The sequence below is a fragment of the Chelonoidis abingdonii genome, chromosome 9, assembly GCF_003597395.2.
Source record: "Chelonoidis abingdonii isolate Lonesome George chromosome 9, CheloAbing_2.0, whole genome shotgun sequence".
Taxonomy (NCBI): domain Eukaryota; kingdom Metazoa; phylum Chordata; order Testudines; family Testudinidae; genus Chelonoidis; species Chelonoidis abingdonii.
In genome coordinates this window covers 22,752,157-22,767,080 of record NC_133777.1, presented here as the reverse complement: position 1 = coordinate 22,767,080, position 14,924 = coordinate 22,752,157, and the positions used below count along the sequence as shown (strand labels likewise).

The window sequence follows — 14,924 nt, the reverse complement described above, 5'->3', positions numbered from 1 at the left end:
GCCAGGCAGTACCTGCATTGTTTTGCATTTGTTCTCCATAAGCATTTTCCACTGAAGTTTGTTTTCCACTTGAAGGTCCCCATTGGCTTGAAGTTCACAAGAGCCTGATTTCAATTCGATGTCAATACTATATTTTAACTCTTTTCCTGCCATGATGGACAACTTGTTTTCTCCTGGTACTTCCTTCAGCTGAGGCAGTTCATGACTGAATTCAATTTCCACTGTGACCTTTGGCTGGCACTCTGTTCTCACTTTCAGATGGGCAGACTTGCCATCTGTTTTGAGGGTACAGAGAAGTTCTGCTTGGCATCCATCCCTCTGAATAGATCCAATGAGCTGCGACTGAACCGGGATATTGAGATTCTATCAAGAGACAAATATCCTTTGGGATTATAAATTCACTTTGAGACTTAGATTTACCTTTTCCCCCATCAGCTCATGGGACATAAGATGGTCACATTAAAAAATTCAGAGACAAAACCTGAAGTCTTTATGGAGCCATTTACTCAGGCAAAATTGCCACTGCAGCCATTGAAGTGGGAGTTTTGTCTGAGTAAAGACTGAAAAAGGACTTTGGGGTTTGGCCCCTAGAATTTACTTACAACTTCTTTACAAATAGTATGAAGTCTTTAAATTACAAAAATTCAAACTTCCTAATTCCTCAGTCTAGGAAAGTTTATTGACCATCCCTTGTTTAATTCAGTCCAGAACCATTTGGAATTTTGAGAATACACTCATCTGCATAAAAACAGGTAACAAGTTTTTTCAAGTGGGATTCTATGCAACCTGATGAAAAAAATGGAAAAACAATTTTGCAAAACCAATTGAAGTTCCAAATATTTTAAAATGTTAATATTTTGAATTTTAGGTTTTCCTCTTTCCATCACTGAAGGCAACACAGAGAATGGTAGCAATTTTCTTCCTTTTTTCTTTTTGACACCGAACAGCCTTTTTAAAAGAAGTTCATGTTGGAAAAATTAATGGCAAAAATACGAATAATTAGAAATAACCCACAAAAAGCCCCAGGAATCATCCTTTCTAATACATTCAGTGGGGATGCAAAAGAAAAACCCAAAATTTCAATATTTCCGGTTTGAAGGGAAAAAAAACCCTGAACTCTTTTGAAAGAAACAAAAACTTTTGACAACCTCTACTGCAGCATGGTGTTCAAACCTTGCCATAGTGACAACAGGCAATAATTTTCATCTAGTTCTATTCTGTAGGGGACATCTATTAACATCAGAGATCTGTGCAGTTTCCAGTGCCTCAATCCAGTGCTGTAGTTGAAGACTGAGATCTGCTTGCAAAGCAACACAGAGGCTTGCGCAACCCACTCATAGCATACTCTAGCTAAATCCCCATTAGTCCTTACTTTACTGAACCAGAATCTCTTGTAAAAGCCACCCAGACTACCTGCAGAAGCTGACATTCTGTTTCTGTCTCCAATGCCCATTCAGTTTTATTCTGGGTCTGTAGATCTCCTTTAGCCTTGAGCTTGCATTCACCAGCCTGTAGCGACAAAATGCCTTCAATGGTGGATCCTTTAGCTGCAGAAAGTAGGATGGCGTTTTCAGCAGGCAGCCCTATGTCACTGAGCTGGGGCACTGAGTGCCTCAACATTCCTTGGAAAGCGTGCGTGTGTCCGCAGGAGCTATCTATTTGCACATCAGTTGTTTTGCCATCGCACTGGAGGTTTATTGTTAAACTAACATTGCAGGTGTTGACAATGAATGAGCCCCCAGTGACTAGAGTCTGAGGTAATCCCACCTTCTGTGACAGAAGAGAAAAGTTGTGTCAAAAAAATAAGCCACATATTCTTGTAGAAGCAACTGTCCTATTAATCTGATTCTATTTGATTGCAAGGCTTTTCTCCTTCCTGGTCCAACAAGCTCAGGGATGGGACCATTTAAGGCAGCCTGTTCTACAGAGAAATCAGAAATGGCCTCAGGAATAAGCAATGCATTGAGAAAAACTCTTTAATAAATACTGGAGAGGAAAAGTAAATTTCTAAAATCCTAATTCTAGACAGAAAAGATATGATTTTTTTGGAGTCTAGGGGGAAGGAGTTATTTTAATTATAAAGTTGGGATTAAACATTATTTTATGGCAATGGCAGTAACATCTGTCACTGTATTACTCCAAGCTCTCAACTTTAAAACATTTGTCTCTGCAAACACTAATTTGCTGCTACTGCAAGACACATTTGATAACCGACCCTGTCTCCTCCACCTACAGGGCAACATTCTGCCACCCTTCTATTAAGTAGCTTCTTACTCCAGGAATAAGAGTGGCAGAGGGTGTTAAATATGGAGGTAGTTCTCTGTGCCCGCTCAGAACTTGAAACATAAAGGTTAAAACACTTTATAGAAAAGCAAATTGGATAATTACCTGAAGGGTGACACACAAATTCATCAGAGTAACAATCCATTCTATATCTGTTTCATTGCTTGCTGGTCTCACTTCTCCATCTGCTTTGAAAGTGCACTGTCCAAGGACAATATCCAGCAGGCCCTTATACTTGTCTCCTCTTACTGCTGACATCTTCAGTTGGTTCTCTCTGGCTATGCCCAGAGACTGAAGCTGAGCCAAGGAATGCTTGAAGCCAATCTCCACACTGTGCTGGAGGCCACAGGTGGCATGGAGGTGCAAGCGGATGAAGGCGTCATCGGAAGAAACATATCCAATGAAGTTGGCCGTGGAGTCGCTGGTGAACACTGACCCATTAAGTGAAATTCTTGCTGGTGTCTAAAATAGAGAAGAATTGTATTGCCAATTTAGTTGCCATGTTACCCTGCATGTTGTTTTAAAGTGGCTCCTTGGAGAAACAGGACCCAATTCTGCACCTCAGTGCATGTCATGTAGTCATTTATATTTGTTCTAACAGGATGTAAAATGCTAGCTGGCATCACATGAGTGAATAATTCTCATCTGATAGCATTTCCTACCCACTTTGTACAGATATAAATGACTACACAAGTAGAGAATCCGGCCCAGAGTCTTTATACTGAGTTTTCCCCTCACTTTCTTCATAATACTAATAAAATCAGACTGGAATTAGCTCTAGCAATTTGGGGAGCTTGATATGGCTAGCTGCAACCAACAGGCTGAATTCTGACCTCAAACCGGGTCAGTTTCCTATTGACTTCAACGAGAATTTGCCCAGTGTTAGTGGGGATTAGATGCACATAAGTTAGGTTAGAATTAAACTATATTTGTCTGTTGTGTCCTATGAGCATAAGCGGGAGCCTCTGTTAGCCATAGGCATCGCTCCCTTTCTGATGCCCACTTTAATATCCTGCACAAATTGCTTGCTATAAGCATATTTTTAATTAAATGTTCAGAAAGTGTTAGAACATAAGGAATGTCTTTCCAAAAACTGTTCAAATTTGCAGGTGTCTTCCCAAGCAAACTACCAAATCGGAAAAAAAAAAGAGAGCTTGTACAAGAAAATTCAAACACTGAGTTGCACTGGCAACACAGTTATATCAGGATCGGAAAAATATCAACTCTGTTCATCTTGGCTAATGTGTTCAGATGAAAAACTTTGGGCGTACTTGGTATCTGTCTCTTTGAACTTGCTGCCACCATTGAAATAACTCGTCTAAACTAACAACTGCTATCATTATACAACAAATACATGATTTGTCAAACCCCAGTCCAGTTACAGTATATCATCATGACCATCCAAAGATTCAGTAACTAAAAGGTCTCTTTCAGTTTTGCTTTTTTTAAAACATAGTCCTATTTCCGCAACCCTTGAATTTATGTAGTATAAAAAATGTACATGCTGATTTGGAAGGAGAACCATAAACAGTCCCTCTCTGTGGTTCTTTGGCTTTAACGTCCGATTATTAACCATCCCTAAGTGACCAAATGTAAAACTTCATTTTCAGAGTGATCACATTAGGGGTGTGGATGTGCAGGAGCAGCTAATAGGTGAAAAGGCCAGGCAGGACACAAAATAAAAATAAATCTTTGCTAATTGATATTGCTTACCGGCATGATCATACGACCATATACCTCTGTTGCAACCACACGTTGTGCCATGAACTCAAACAGTAACTTGTGTTCTGATGACAGGTTTCAGAGTAGCAGCCATGTCAGTCTGTATCCGCAAAAAGAATAGGAGTACTTGTGGCACCTTACAGACTAACAAATTTATTTGAGCTTAAGCTTTCATGGGCTACAACCCACTTCACTGAATGCATATTCCATTCTACACATCCAATGAAGTGGGCTGTAGCCCATGAAAGCTTATGCTCAAATAAATTTGTTAGTCTGTAAGGGTATGTCTACACTACCCACCAGATTGGCAGGTAGCGATCGATCTATTGGGGATCAATTTATCGTGTGTAATGTAGACACAATAAATCAATCCCCAATCGCTCTTCCATCGACTGCTGAACTCCAGCTCGATGAGAGGCAGAAGCAAAGTTGACAGGGGAGCAGCGGCTGTAGATCCCGTGCCGTGAGGACGCGAAGTAAGTGATTTAAGTCGATCTAAGGTACATCAACTTCAGCTACGCTATTCTCGTAGCTGAAGTTGTGTATCTTAGATCGATCCACTCCCCCACCAGCGTAGATCAGGCCTAAGGTGCCACAAGTACTCCTGTTCTTTTTGTGTTCTGATGGCTCCACGGTACATGTAAGGGCAATGCACTGTCATTTTGCAAATTTTCATTGCAGTTGAGAAAGACAACAGAATGAAAGGACTGAATGCCTTTGTGTGACTGAAACCAGTGCTGGAACACCAGACATTCTTTCAGTACAGCCATTAGCAGCTTTTTCATCTGATCAGTTTCAGTGTTGTATAGATCCTCAGACACACTTCCTCTCTCACACCCTAATCCCTCCCTTAGTACACCAAAAGCTTCTCTCTGCTACCTTTTGTGAGATCACTGTAGCCACAGCACTATTACCAGGGAGGGATAATGTCAATGTGTTGATAAACCAGTTAAGTGGTAGTGTCAATGAAAGAGAACCTTCCTTTGAATCTCCTGCCCTGCTCAGAATGGCAGAGGTTTCTTATCTGAACAACACTGCTGGAAATCCAATTACAGCACTTCATACGTGCACATTTGGCTCTCTTGAGCTATTATAGTCTCTTTCTGGGATAGCACTCCTCCTGTCATGTGCCTTCTCTGTGGGGTGGGAAAAGGATGAAGAGCAGTGTTCCATAACACTGAAGGGCAGCTCACACTACAATCAGTTTCATTAGGTTCTTTGCTTTTTTCATAAATGTTCATGGCACAAAAAGGGATGAACAGGGAATTTGGGGTAATCCGAACAATGAGATGAGTCCTCTTACATGAGACTTAAAACTCTCTCTTTTATCATTGGTCCAAGGACCACTGCTGGGGGAAAAAATTACTGATTCTGATCCAGCTCAGAATAGAATAGAAGTGGGGAAAGATAAAAAGGGTAGGGTAACAAACTAATATGTTTTTAAGGTTTATAATCTTGTGATTTGACAAAGACACAGACACTTTATTGGACCAATGCAATCAGTAAATTCAGCAATTTGTATTTTCTCTGAGGCAGACATTCTCTTTCACTCCCCCCACTTTTGCGCCTAGGTCCAACTTATTCCAGGTTGGTTGCTCAATAATAGAAGAGCTCTGTTCACATTGAAGTAGTTTTTAGTCCTTTCCACTTCTAGTTTACAGAGACGGTTGGTTTTTTGGACTTCACCCAACAACATCAATGCGATTGTTCTGCTTTTGCATCCTCCCTATGTTTCATGATGCCACTGGACTTTTTCCCAGGTACGATCACTTGCACTGAGTTTTGATTTTAAATCATGCAACTTGTCTGTTGACTGATGCTCAGATAGCACCTTTGAAACTGCACCTGTCTGGTCTGTAAACCTCCTGCCTCCACTGTGGGCTTTAAAGTAGGTGTGTATGGATGTACCAAGGATGCAAACATATGGCACTGGAATACGTTTCAGAGTAGCAGCCGTGTTAGGCTGTATCCGCAAAAAGAACAGGGGTACTTGTGGCACCTTAGAGACTAACAAATTTATTTGAGCATAAGCTTTCATGGGCTACTTCAGAGGGCTGTAGCCCACGAAAGCTTATGCTCAAATAAATTTGTTAGTCTCTAAGGTGCCACAAGTACCCCTGTTCTTTTCACTGGAATATGAATTGTGTTGATGCTTCTAAGTCCGAATTAATCTCCCATCCAGCTGTGGCAAGACTGAACATTGACATGTGTATGTCCAGTTTTTGTTTAAAAAGTGCTTTGACCTGCATGTCCCCTGGTGCTATTAAAGGAGTGAAGATACTTGAAAGTGTGTACAAAACCTCCTGTTAACTCAGACCCATTTCTGCGCCTACAATAAGCTCCGATACTTACTCTATGGGAATTAGGCCTTAAAACAGTACATCGTTGGTGGCAGAGTTCTGAGAACAAAACTTGTACCTCAAATAAACAGCTGGCAACCTCTCCACTGCAATGACCAGAAAGCTGATTAGTGGTAGATTCTCCATTGCAATTGACCTGCAGGCATATCAGCATAACATATTAATAAAAAATAAGAGTAAATCAGACTAAACACTGAGCAGATAGTTAAATGAGTAAGTGAAGAGATTGCTTTTTAGGAGAAAGAATAAGAAGACATAAAAATATCAGCCTGAGTTGAGAACGATAGGTCTGGCTCAAATAGGTAAGTAACAGGTCAGCTCTGAGGCTAAAGCTTGTCTTTAAACTGACTAGAACATTTACAGGAGAGAGGAGAATGTTCTCAAAACAGCAGGCAAAGTTTATTTACTGAACATAGAGTGAGATCCATTCTTTAAAAAAAAAAAAAGAAAAAAAAATCTATTGGCCACACTGTGAATTTGAGTTTGCCACAGTATTGCGGAATTTCCTACATTTAAAATGAAAATGACATAGTAAACGTAATTATCACCAGAATAAATACGAATGTGTTTAATGCCACCTGCTGTATCATGGAATACATTTTCAAGTGATATAGATTGTAACCTCTATGGGGCAGGAACTGTGTCTGCACAGTGCCTAGCATCTTCTGGCCATTACTGCAAATCTCAATAATGAACAGTAATAACAGCTGGACCCACAAAAACCAAGTCTGCCTCATCTGTAAAATCACATATTAGAACATGAGTTACTAGGCACCTGGTTAGTTGATAACGATGTAAATGTGCTAATGGGTCTGCATTTTGCATTTTGGTGGGTTCAACCATTGTGTCTTGCTTTGAAAAATTAGTCCCATATGTCCTGCAGTGCTTAAAAGAACAATGGGATTTTGAATGATGGTCAGTCTTTTCATGCTGGTCTTGTTTGGGAAAAAAAGTCTCCCTCTCTTGCCCCACTAGCTCTCTTCTTTATAAGATTTAAACCTGAGAAACAGAGCATGAAGGGCAGTGAGATGTATCGCATATACCCCAGGCAAGGATTTTTCTACTAACCTGTATCACTGGTGGGACAATGTTAAGCAGTCCTCCCAGGTCATGGTGGAATGAAAGGGCAATTTCCACAGTACTGCTGGTGCTTTTCTTCTCCACTCCCACCTTGAAGTGTTCCTTCTCCACCCTGGTTGTTATCCCGGCAGCTATTCTCTTGCTGAAGTTCTAACCAGAAGAGAAACCAAACTGTGAGAAAAACCAAACAGCAACAAAATAGTAGCAGCTAGCAAACAAGTAGAAGTTATTTCCACAGGCTGTGAAGACAACAGCCTCTTAAAATGAGAGCACCGTTCAGAATCATAATCAAAGGGACACTGCATAGACTTGCTCAGCCTGGCTTTGTCTTCGAGATGGACTCTTCATGCAAGGCTAAATCCTGAAAGGTGCAACTCCCTCAGCTCCTTTGGATCCCAATGTGAGTGGAGAGCACTCAGTACCGTGAAGGACCAGATCCTGAGAGCTTGGCCGATTACAACAATAGTACCAGTAACTGAAAGAGCAATTGCACAGAGTCCTCTGGAGCAGAGGACTTCATTAATTTTACTAGTGTTCCTTCCCATAGTATTTGAGTTCATCACTGACAAGAATGATCTTAGCCTGGCAACACATCTGAGTGGTAGGGAAAGTACTTTGCACCTCAGTTTCTCCATTTGTACAACAGGGGTTGAAGAGGTTGTGCTTTGCTCGCACAGAAAGTCTATGGCAAAGGATTGTGCTTAACCACAACACCAGATTAGGAAATAACACAGAAGAAGAGGGTGTTGATCAACAGCTTGGAAGGAAAGGGATGTGAAGTTTCTCTCTTTAGAACAGACATGAAAGCAAAATTGTCAAGGTTGGTTACAGCAGTGTTAGATCCATCAGTAATACTTTGGTTTGTGGGCACTCTCCTGACAGCAGCCTATGTGCTGCACTATCTCTGTAGGCTCTGCCTACCTGCTTCATTTTTCTGTGCAATCAGGCTATACAAATGGACAAGATTCTGCTCTTGTACAACAAGCTACTAACTTAAATCCAGAATTTAACATAGTTTATTTAGTTTAAATCCAGTCCATATTTGAGAGGATTGATGTAAAGTATGACTAAAAGCTGTGCAGAAATCTTTCTTCAATACAGCAATTCAGAAAACACATGTGTAGGGATCTACTCTGCCACCACTAAATGCACCTACCTCTGGAGTGAAAAGCAGCATTTGATTAACAGCCCACAGGAACAATCTACAATTGTTTCACTCTTTTTTGCCTGAGACTGTGCTAATCAATCACTCTTCTTACCTGGGCATAAGCTTTTGTGGGTAAAAAAAACAAACAAACACTTTGTCAGATGCATGGAGTGAAAATTACAGATGCAGGCATTATATAATGACACATGAAGAGAAGGGAGTTACCTCACAAGTGGAGAACCAGTGTTGACAGGGCCAATTCGATCAGGGTGGATGTAGTCCAATCCTAATAATAGATGAGGAGGTGTCAATTCCAGGAGAAGTAAAGCTGCTTTTGTAATGAGCCAGCCACTCCCAGTCCCCATTCAAGCCCAAATTAATGGTGTTAAATTTGCAAATGAATTTTAGTTCTGCTGTTTCTCTTTGAAGTCTTTCTGAAGTTTTTTTTGTTCACGTATAGCCACTTTTAAATCTGTTATAGAATGTCCAGCAAGACTGAAGTGTTCTCCTACTGGCTTTTTACGTTACCATTCCTGATGTCCGATTTGTGTCCATTTATTCTTTTACGTAAGGACTGTCTGGTTTGGCCAATGTACATGGCGGAGGGGCATTGCTGGCACATGATGGCATATATAACATTAGTAGATGTGCAGGTGAATGAGCCCTTGATGGTGTGCTAATGTGGTTGGATCCTCTGATGGTGTTGCTAGAGTAGACACGGGGACAGAGTAGGCAACAAGGTTTGCTGCAGGGATTGGTTCCTGGGTTAGTGTTTCTGTGGTGTGGTTGGTGTGTAGTTGCTGGTGAGTATTTGCTTCAGGTTGGGGGGCTGTCTGTAAGCGAGGACTGGCCTGTCTCCCAAGATCTGTGAGAGTGAGGGATCATTTTCCAGGATAGGTTGTAGATCATTGTTGATGCACTGGAGAGGTTTTAGCTGGGGGCTGTACGTGATGACCAGTGGTGTTCTGTTATTTTCCTTGTTGGGCCTGTCCTGTAGTAGGTGATTTCTGGGTACCCGTCTTGCTCTGTCAATCTGTTTCCTCAGTTCCCCAGGGGAGTATTGTAGTTTTAAGAATGCTTGATAAAGATCTTGTAGGCGTTTGTCTCTGTCTAAAGGACTGGAGCAAATTCGGTTGTATCTTGTGAGGTAACTCCCTTCTCTTCATGTATCATTATATAATGCCTGCATCTGTAATTTTCACTCCATGCATCTGAAGAAGTGAGTTTTTTTCCCATGAAAGCTTATGCCTAAATAAATCTGTTAGTCTTTAAGGTGCCACCAGACTCACTGTTTTTGTGGATACAAACTAACACGGCTACCCCCCAATACTTGTCTTCTTACCTGGTAATAGCAGGCACCTTCTACAGTAAAAGGGATCCCATGTTTCTTTAGCTTTGTGATATTGTGCTTCAAACTTGCAGTTAGTTGGGACTTAGAATCTCCTAAGGACAGTCTCTCAACTCCAAATGCAGCAGCAATCCTTTCGCTGCCACTCTGTAAGGCCATAGTAACAGTGTGGTTGGCAATGACATGATCGTACATGGCAGTGATAGTGCCATCTATAGGAAATCCTATTGACAAATAGAGTCAAATCAGAACAAATGATACACAATGCTGCAAGAAGCATTCAAAGAATTTTCAGTACCACTGAGTGGCAATTATCTATAAAATGTTATAAACAGAGAAATCGATAGTTTCTATCACATTTCATAATAATAGCCTAGCTTTTTCTAACATTACTATAGATCAGTGAGTTGCAGCTTCTATTATGTATTCACAATAGAGACTGATGGGAATGAAACCCCCTACAGTGTTACAGGATTAACAAGGTTAGATTTAAAGATATTACTTGGATTTGGAATGTATTTTGGAAACCAAAGGATCATCTTTCCTAAATAAAGGGATGGATGATTCTTAACTCTCCTGTTCTGTATAGTCTTTAAGAATCTATACCTGGGGCCTTGCTGGGACATTCTGAAGAATTCTGCCTGATAGGAGTATGTTCTGTGTAGCTCCACCAGGCTGCATTTAGAAATTTTCAAAAAACAAAACAACCAAACCAGACTATTCAAGAGCAGAAGGCTAGGTGCATTCAGCCAGGGAGCTATCAAAACCTACATACCAGAAAAGGCTAAAACATTTGTTTTTACTCAGCAAATGGATGCTTAGACTATCTTATTCCACAAGGTGGTTCATTCAAAGACAATTGGAGTTTTATAAGAAACTATTCTGACTTGTCCTAAGGGAAAAGATGTACAAAAATGATGGACGTGCATTAAGCAGGGATACATGTAAGGGTTTAAATGACTAACAGGTCTTGCATCCATTCTGTTGCATTTTCTTAAGAATATCAATAAGAATGTTGCTGAAGTTAAGGAGATGGGGCAAATTTGGCCCTGGAGTAAGCAAGTGCAACCCCACTGACTCTAGATTGTTTGGGTTTGCAACCACTTACACTGAGATTAAATTCACCTTTACCATGTTTTGTTAAACACCAGTTTGACTGAGGCGTAGTTTTTTCATACCTGCATTTTTTAAAGAGCTGATGTTATGTATGAGAGTCCCAGCAATTCCTCTGTGTCCCTGATTCATGACATTGGAAACATCTACATAGAGAGCTTGCTCATCCACATGGAAGCTGGCTAGACCCCTTTTGATCCCTTTATTGAGTTCCAGGTGTCCTTTTAACTTTGCTTCCATTGGGATTGCCTGGCTTCCGTTCTGAGTCAATGTGAAAGTGACATTGTGCAGGCTGATATTCCCAAATACATTTCTGTTCCTGAGATGCAGCCCATACAGTGCCTTGTTGATCATCACACTAATGTTACCTGTAAGGGACAGAAACAAGAATTGCACAGAGCCCTTTGGGTTGGGAAATCGGCCCAAGAGGAGAAAAATAGTTAGATTTGACAAACATGAACAGTAACCCTTTAATTTAACATGGACAGGAATGAAATGCATTTCTATTTGCTGTAATAAATTATTTAGCTCATTCCAGTTAGGGAATCTGCTTACTGAAAGAGAGAGAGACAGCAATTAGTCAGTTAGTGGAAATACCTTTTGATGAGAGCACATTATATTATAATAGTATTTCTATAATCTGCTATTTAAAATAGGTTTCTTCTTAAAAAGTTGCTTGATATTTAAGAGTCAAACTCTGCTTTTCAAGGCTCGGGATTGAGTAAAATGCATCATCCAGGGAAACTTGGGGAGGGATTGTGACCCAGGAAGCACATTGCCCCAGAGGCACATTGTACTACAACAGTGCATGGTGTAGGATGGGACAGCTACCATGTGCACAATCCCACCCAGAGCTCCGCAGCACACCTGTCAGCTACTCCCCCATTGAACTCCACAGACACAGCCCAGAAGGGGACGGGGCCAGTGCCTCCCTCTGCCACACACACACACACACACACACACTGTAGAGATGGTTGAGAAATGTTATTGCTCCTGATGAACAACGGCAATGAAGAAAAATTTGATTCATTTTCCCCAAATTTTCTTCAAAATGTTTTGGAGTTTTGTCAAAAAATGAAACCTTGAAAACCCAAAAATTTCATTTTAAGCCTGAAAGAGTTTAAAATGTTTTCCAATGAAAATGTACATTTTCAGTCAAAACAGAAACATTTTAATGAATTTTGTTTATTGCTAATTTCCATTGAAACCCGCCCCCAGTTTTGATCACCCAGTGGACAGCTGTTCACATCACAAGAAACCATCACCATAGATACTAAATTTATACTTTTCATTTTAGGCTGCTAGTATGTTTTAAATGCACCAAGACACCACAGTGGAGGATGTCTTACACTCGAATAATAATAAATTTATTTTGGTAGCTGCATTCTTAACTATCCTCTTACAGCAAAGCACATAGTGAGGAAGCACCTTCATGAATGTTGTTCTTGCGCTTCAGAGATCCATTCAGAGAAAAGAGCTGTGGTATGATCTTCAAGCCTCCAATGCTGTGTTGGACTTTCCCATTCAGGGACAGGAGAAGACCAACTTTCTGCTCCATCGCTCCCAAAAAAACTAGATGAAATCTGTTCTCATTTAGTTTCAGCTCAGAAGATAATAGAAGTCTAAGAGGGAAAGAAACAAACACAAGTAGCTCACACATCCTTATCAATAAAGATTTGTTATTGGTGTTCAATATTTAACGTCACTCTACCTCTGTTAAAGTAGCACAAAACTGACCCTCCATTTTGCTTAGTGTATATTCTGTGCTTATGCTAGACAAGCGTAGAACGTGGGAAAAAATCCATGAAGTATGCCAGAGAACAATTTTTCCTTCACTTAGATTTTGGTGGCCATAAACACACCCAACATAAGCAAGCTTCCTTCTTATTATTTTCATTTGCTTAGAGCAGATTTCACTGCTTCTCACTAGAAAAAAGAATTCCAGAGGTTACCCTCAACAGGTCAAATTTTAAACAAGATTCAAGGCTGCTCTTATTTATTTACACTCATATCTGTGCGGCAACAGAGCCTGTTTGGCATCCTGCTATTGGCTGACTGCTTACCACACCCCTTCGCAATGCGCAAGACACTCTTTGTTTGTGCAAAAATGAACACACAGGCTGAAATTGTGGGCCAATGTACTCGAAGAACTTTTAAAATCTACTGTGGAGTACATTTTAAAATCTTGTAAAACTAGCTAATTTTACCAGCATGGTCTAGTGGATAAAGAGGAAAAGGACTTGTAGTGTCTGACTGAGAGTGCATGGCCACATGCACATCCAGCATTGGCGCTCCCATAAGAACATACACTCGAAGTAGTAATTTCACAACATTTTTCTCCCCCGCCTCAATGAAATTTTGCACAGAATACTAGGATTTTTGTAAAAATTTAAAGCCTCTTTCAGTGGATAATTTTACATTTGAGAAGTTTGGAAAAAACTGCTGGAGGAGTGAGAGGTGGTGCTGGTGCCAGTGCCCTCTAAAACAGTGTTTCTCAACCTTTTTGATAGCAGGGACTGTCTTGCTGCCTTCCTAAATTGTGTCAAGGAGATCTCAGCAACCGGCGCCAGTCCATGGACCAGCTGTTGAGAAACACTGCTCTAAGAGAGACGGTCTAATGCAGGGATGGCCAACCTGTGGCTCTGGAGCCACATGCGGCTCTTCAGAAGTTAATATGCGGCTCTGGGGCTGGAGCTACAGGCACCAACTTTCCAATGTGCCAGAGGTGCTCACTGCTCAACTCCTGGCTCTACCATAGGCCCCGCCCCCACTCTACCCCTTCCCGCCCCTGATCCTGCCATGCCCTCATTCCTCCCCACCCCCACAGAGCCTCCTGCATGCCACGAACCAGCCGATTGCGAGGTGCTGGGAGTGAAGGGGAGGTGCTGATCGTCAGGGCTGCCGGTGGGCAGCAGGCACTGGGAGTGTGGCGAGGTGGAGCTGACTGAGGGCTGTTGACGTATTACTGTGACTCTTTGGCAATGAACACTGGTAAATTCTGGTTCCTTCTCAGACTCAGGTTGGCCACCCCTGGTCTAATAGATTAAATCTAGGGCCTGGAGTTAGACAACCTAGAGTGCTAATTCCATATCTGTCCCCAAAGGTCCTTCACAGAACTTTTCAGATATTGGTTAATTATGATGGCTCTCATGTTCCCCCTAGTGTAGCTGCTAAATATCAATTCTGCTTCATCTGACAGAGGACAAAAAATGAGAAAAACAACTGATAACCTAACATGAAGAACTAATTTACTCACAGGGAATCTCTCCTGTTCTCTCCATTATCTATGAACAATGATCTAAGAAAGCAACCAGTAGAGAGAGGGCTACAAGATTGTTTTAGTGTTTTAAAAATGCCTAGTCTACACTACGAGTTTATTTCGAATTTAGCAGCATTAAACCGAATTAATGCTACACCCGTCCACACAACAAAGCCCTTTATTTCAATATAAAAGGCTCTTAATATCAATATCTGTACTCCTCCCTGATGAGGGGAGTAGTGCTGAAATCAGTATTGCCATTTCGGATTAAGGTTAGTGTGGCTGCAATTTGATGGTATTGGCCTCTGGGAGCTATCCCACAGTGCACCATTGTGACCTCTCTGGACAGCAATCTGAACTCAGATGCACTGGCCAGGTAGACAGGAAAAGCCCCGCAAACTTTTGAATTTCATTTCCTGTTTGCCCAGCGTGGAGTGCTGATCAGCACAGGTCCCAGAATCAAAAAAGAGCTCCAGCATGGACCATACGGGAGATACTGAATCTGATCTCTGTATGGGGAGATGAATCTGTTCTATCAGAGAACTATGAGTAGCTACCCACAGTGCAAGCTCCAGAAACGATGCGAGCCTCGTACATGGATGCACACTGCTG

General features: G+C 41.3%; 1 protein-coding gene across 1 annotated transcript in view; it reads right to left on the bottom strand.

The window, feature by feature from the left end:
- LOC116824393 (uncharacterized) overlaps positions 1-14,924 on the bottom strand; it is a 179,900-nt gene that overhangs the window by 62,629 nt on the left and 102,347 nt on the right. The window contains exons 38-45 of the mRNA XM_032779632.2: positions 12,482-12,675; positions 11,119-11,421; positions 9,935-10,164; positions 7,434-7,595; positions 6,424-6,501; positions 2,389-2,745; positions 1,414-1,770; positions 13-363 (exon numbers count right to left, since the gene is read on the bottom strand). Coding sequence (XP_032635523.1) covers positions 13-363; positions 1,414-1,770; positions 2,389-2,745; positions 6,424-6,501; positions 7,434-7,595; positions 9,935-10,164; positions 11,119-11,421; positions 12,482-12,675 — 2,032 coding nt within the window. The remainder of the gene's footprint in view (positions 1-12; positions 364-1,413; positions 1,771-2,388; positions 2,746-6,423; positions 6,502-7,433; positions 7,596-9,934; positions 10,165-11,118; positions 11,422-12,481; positions 12,676-14,924) is intronic.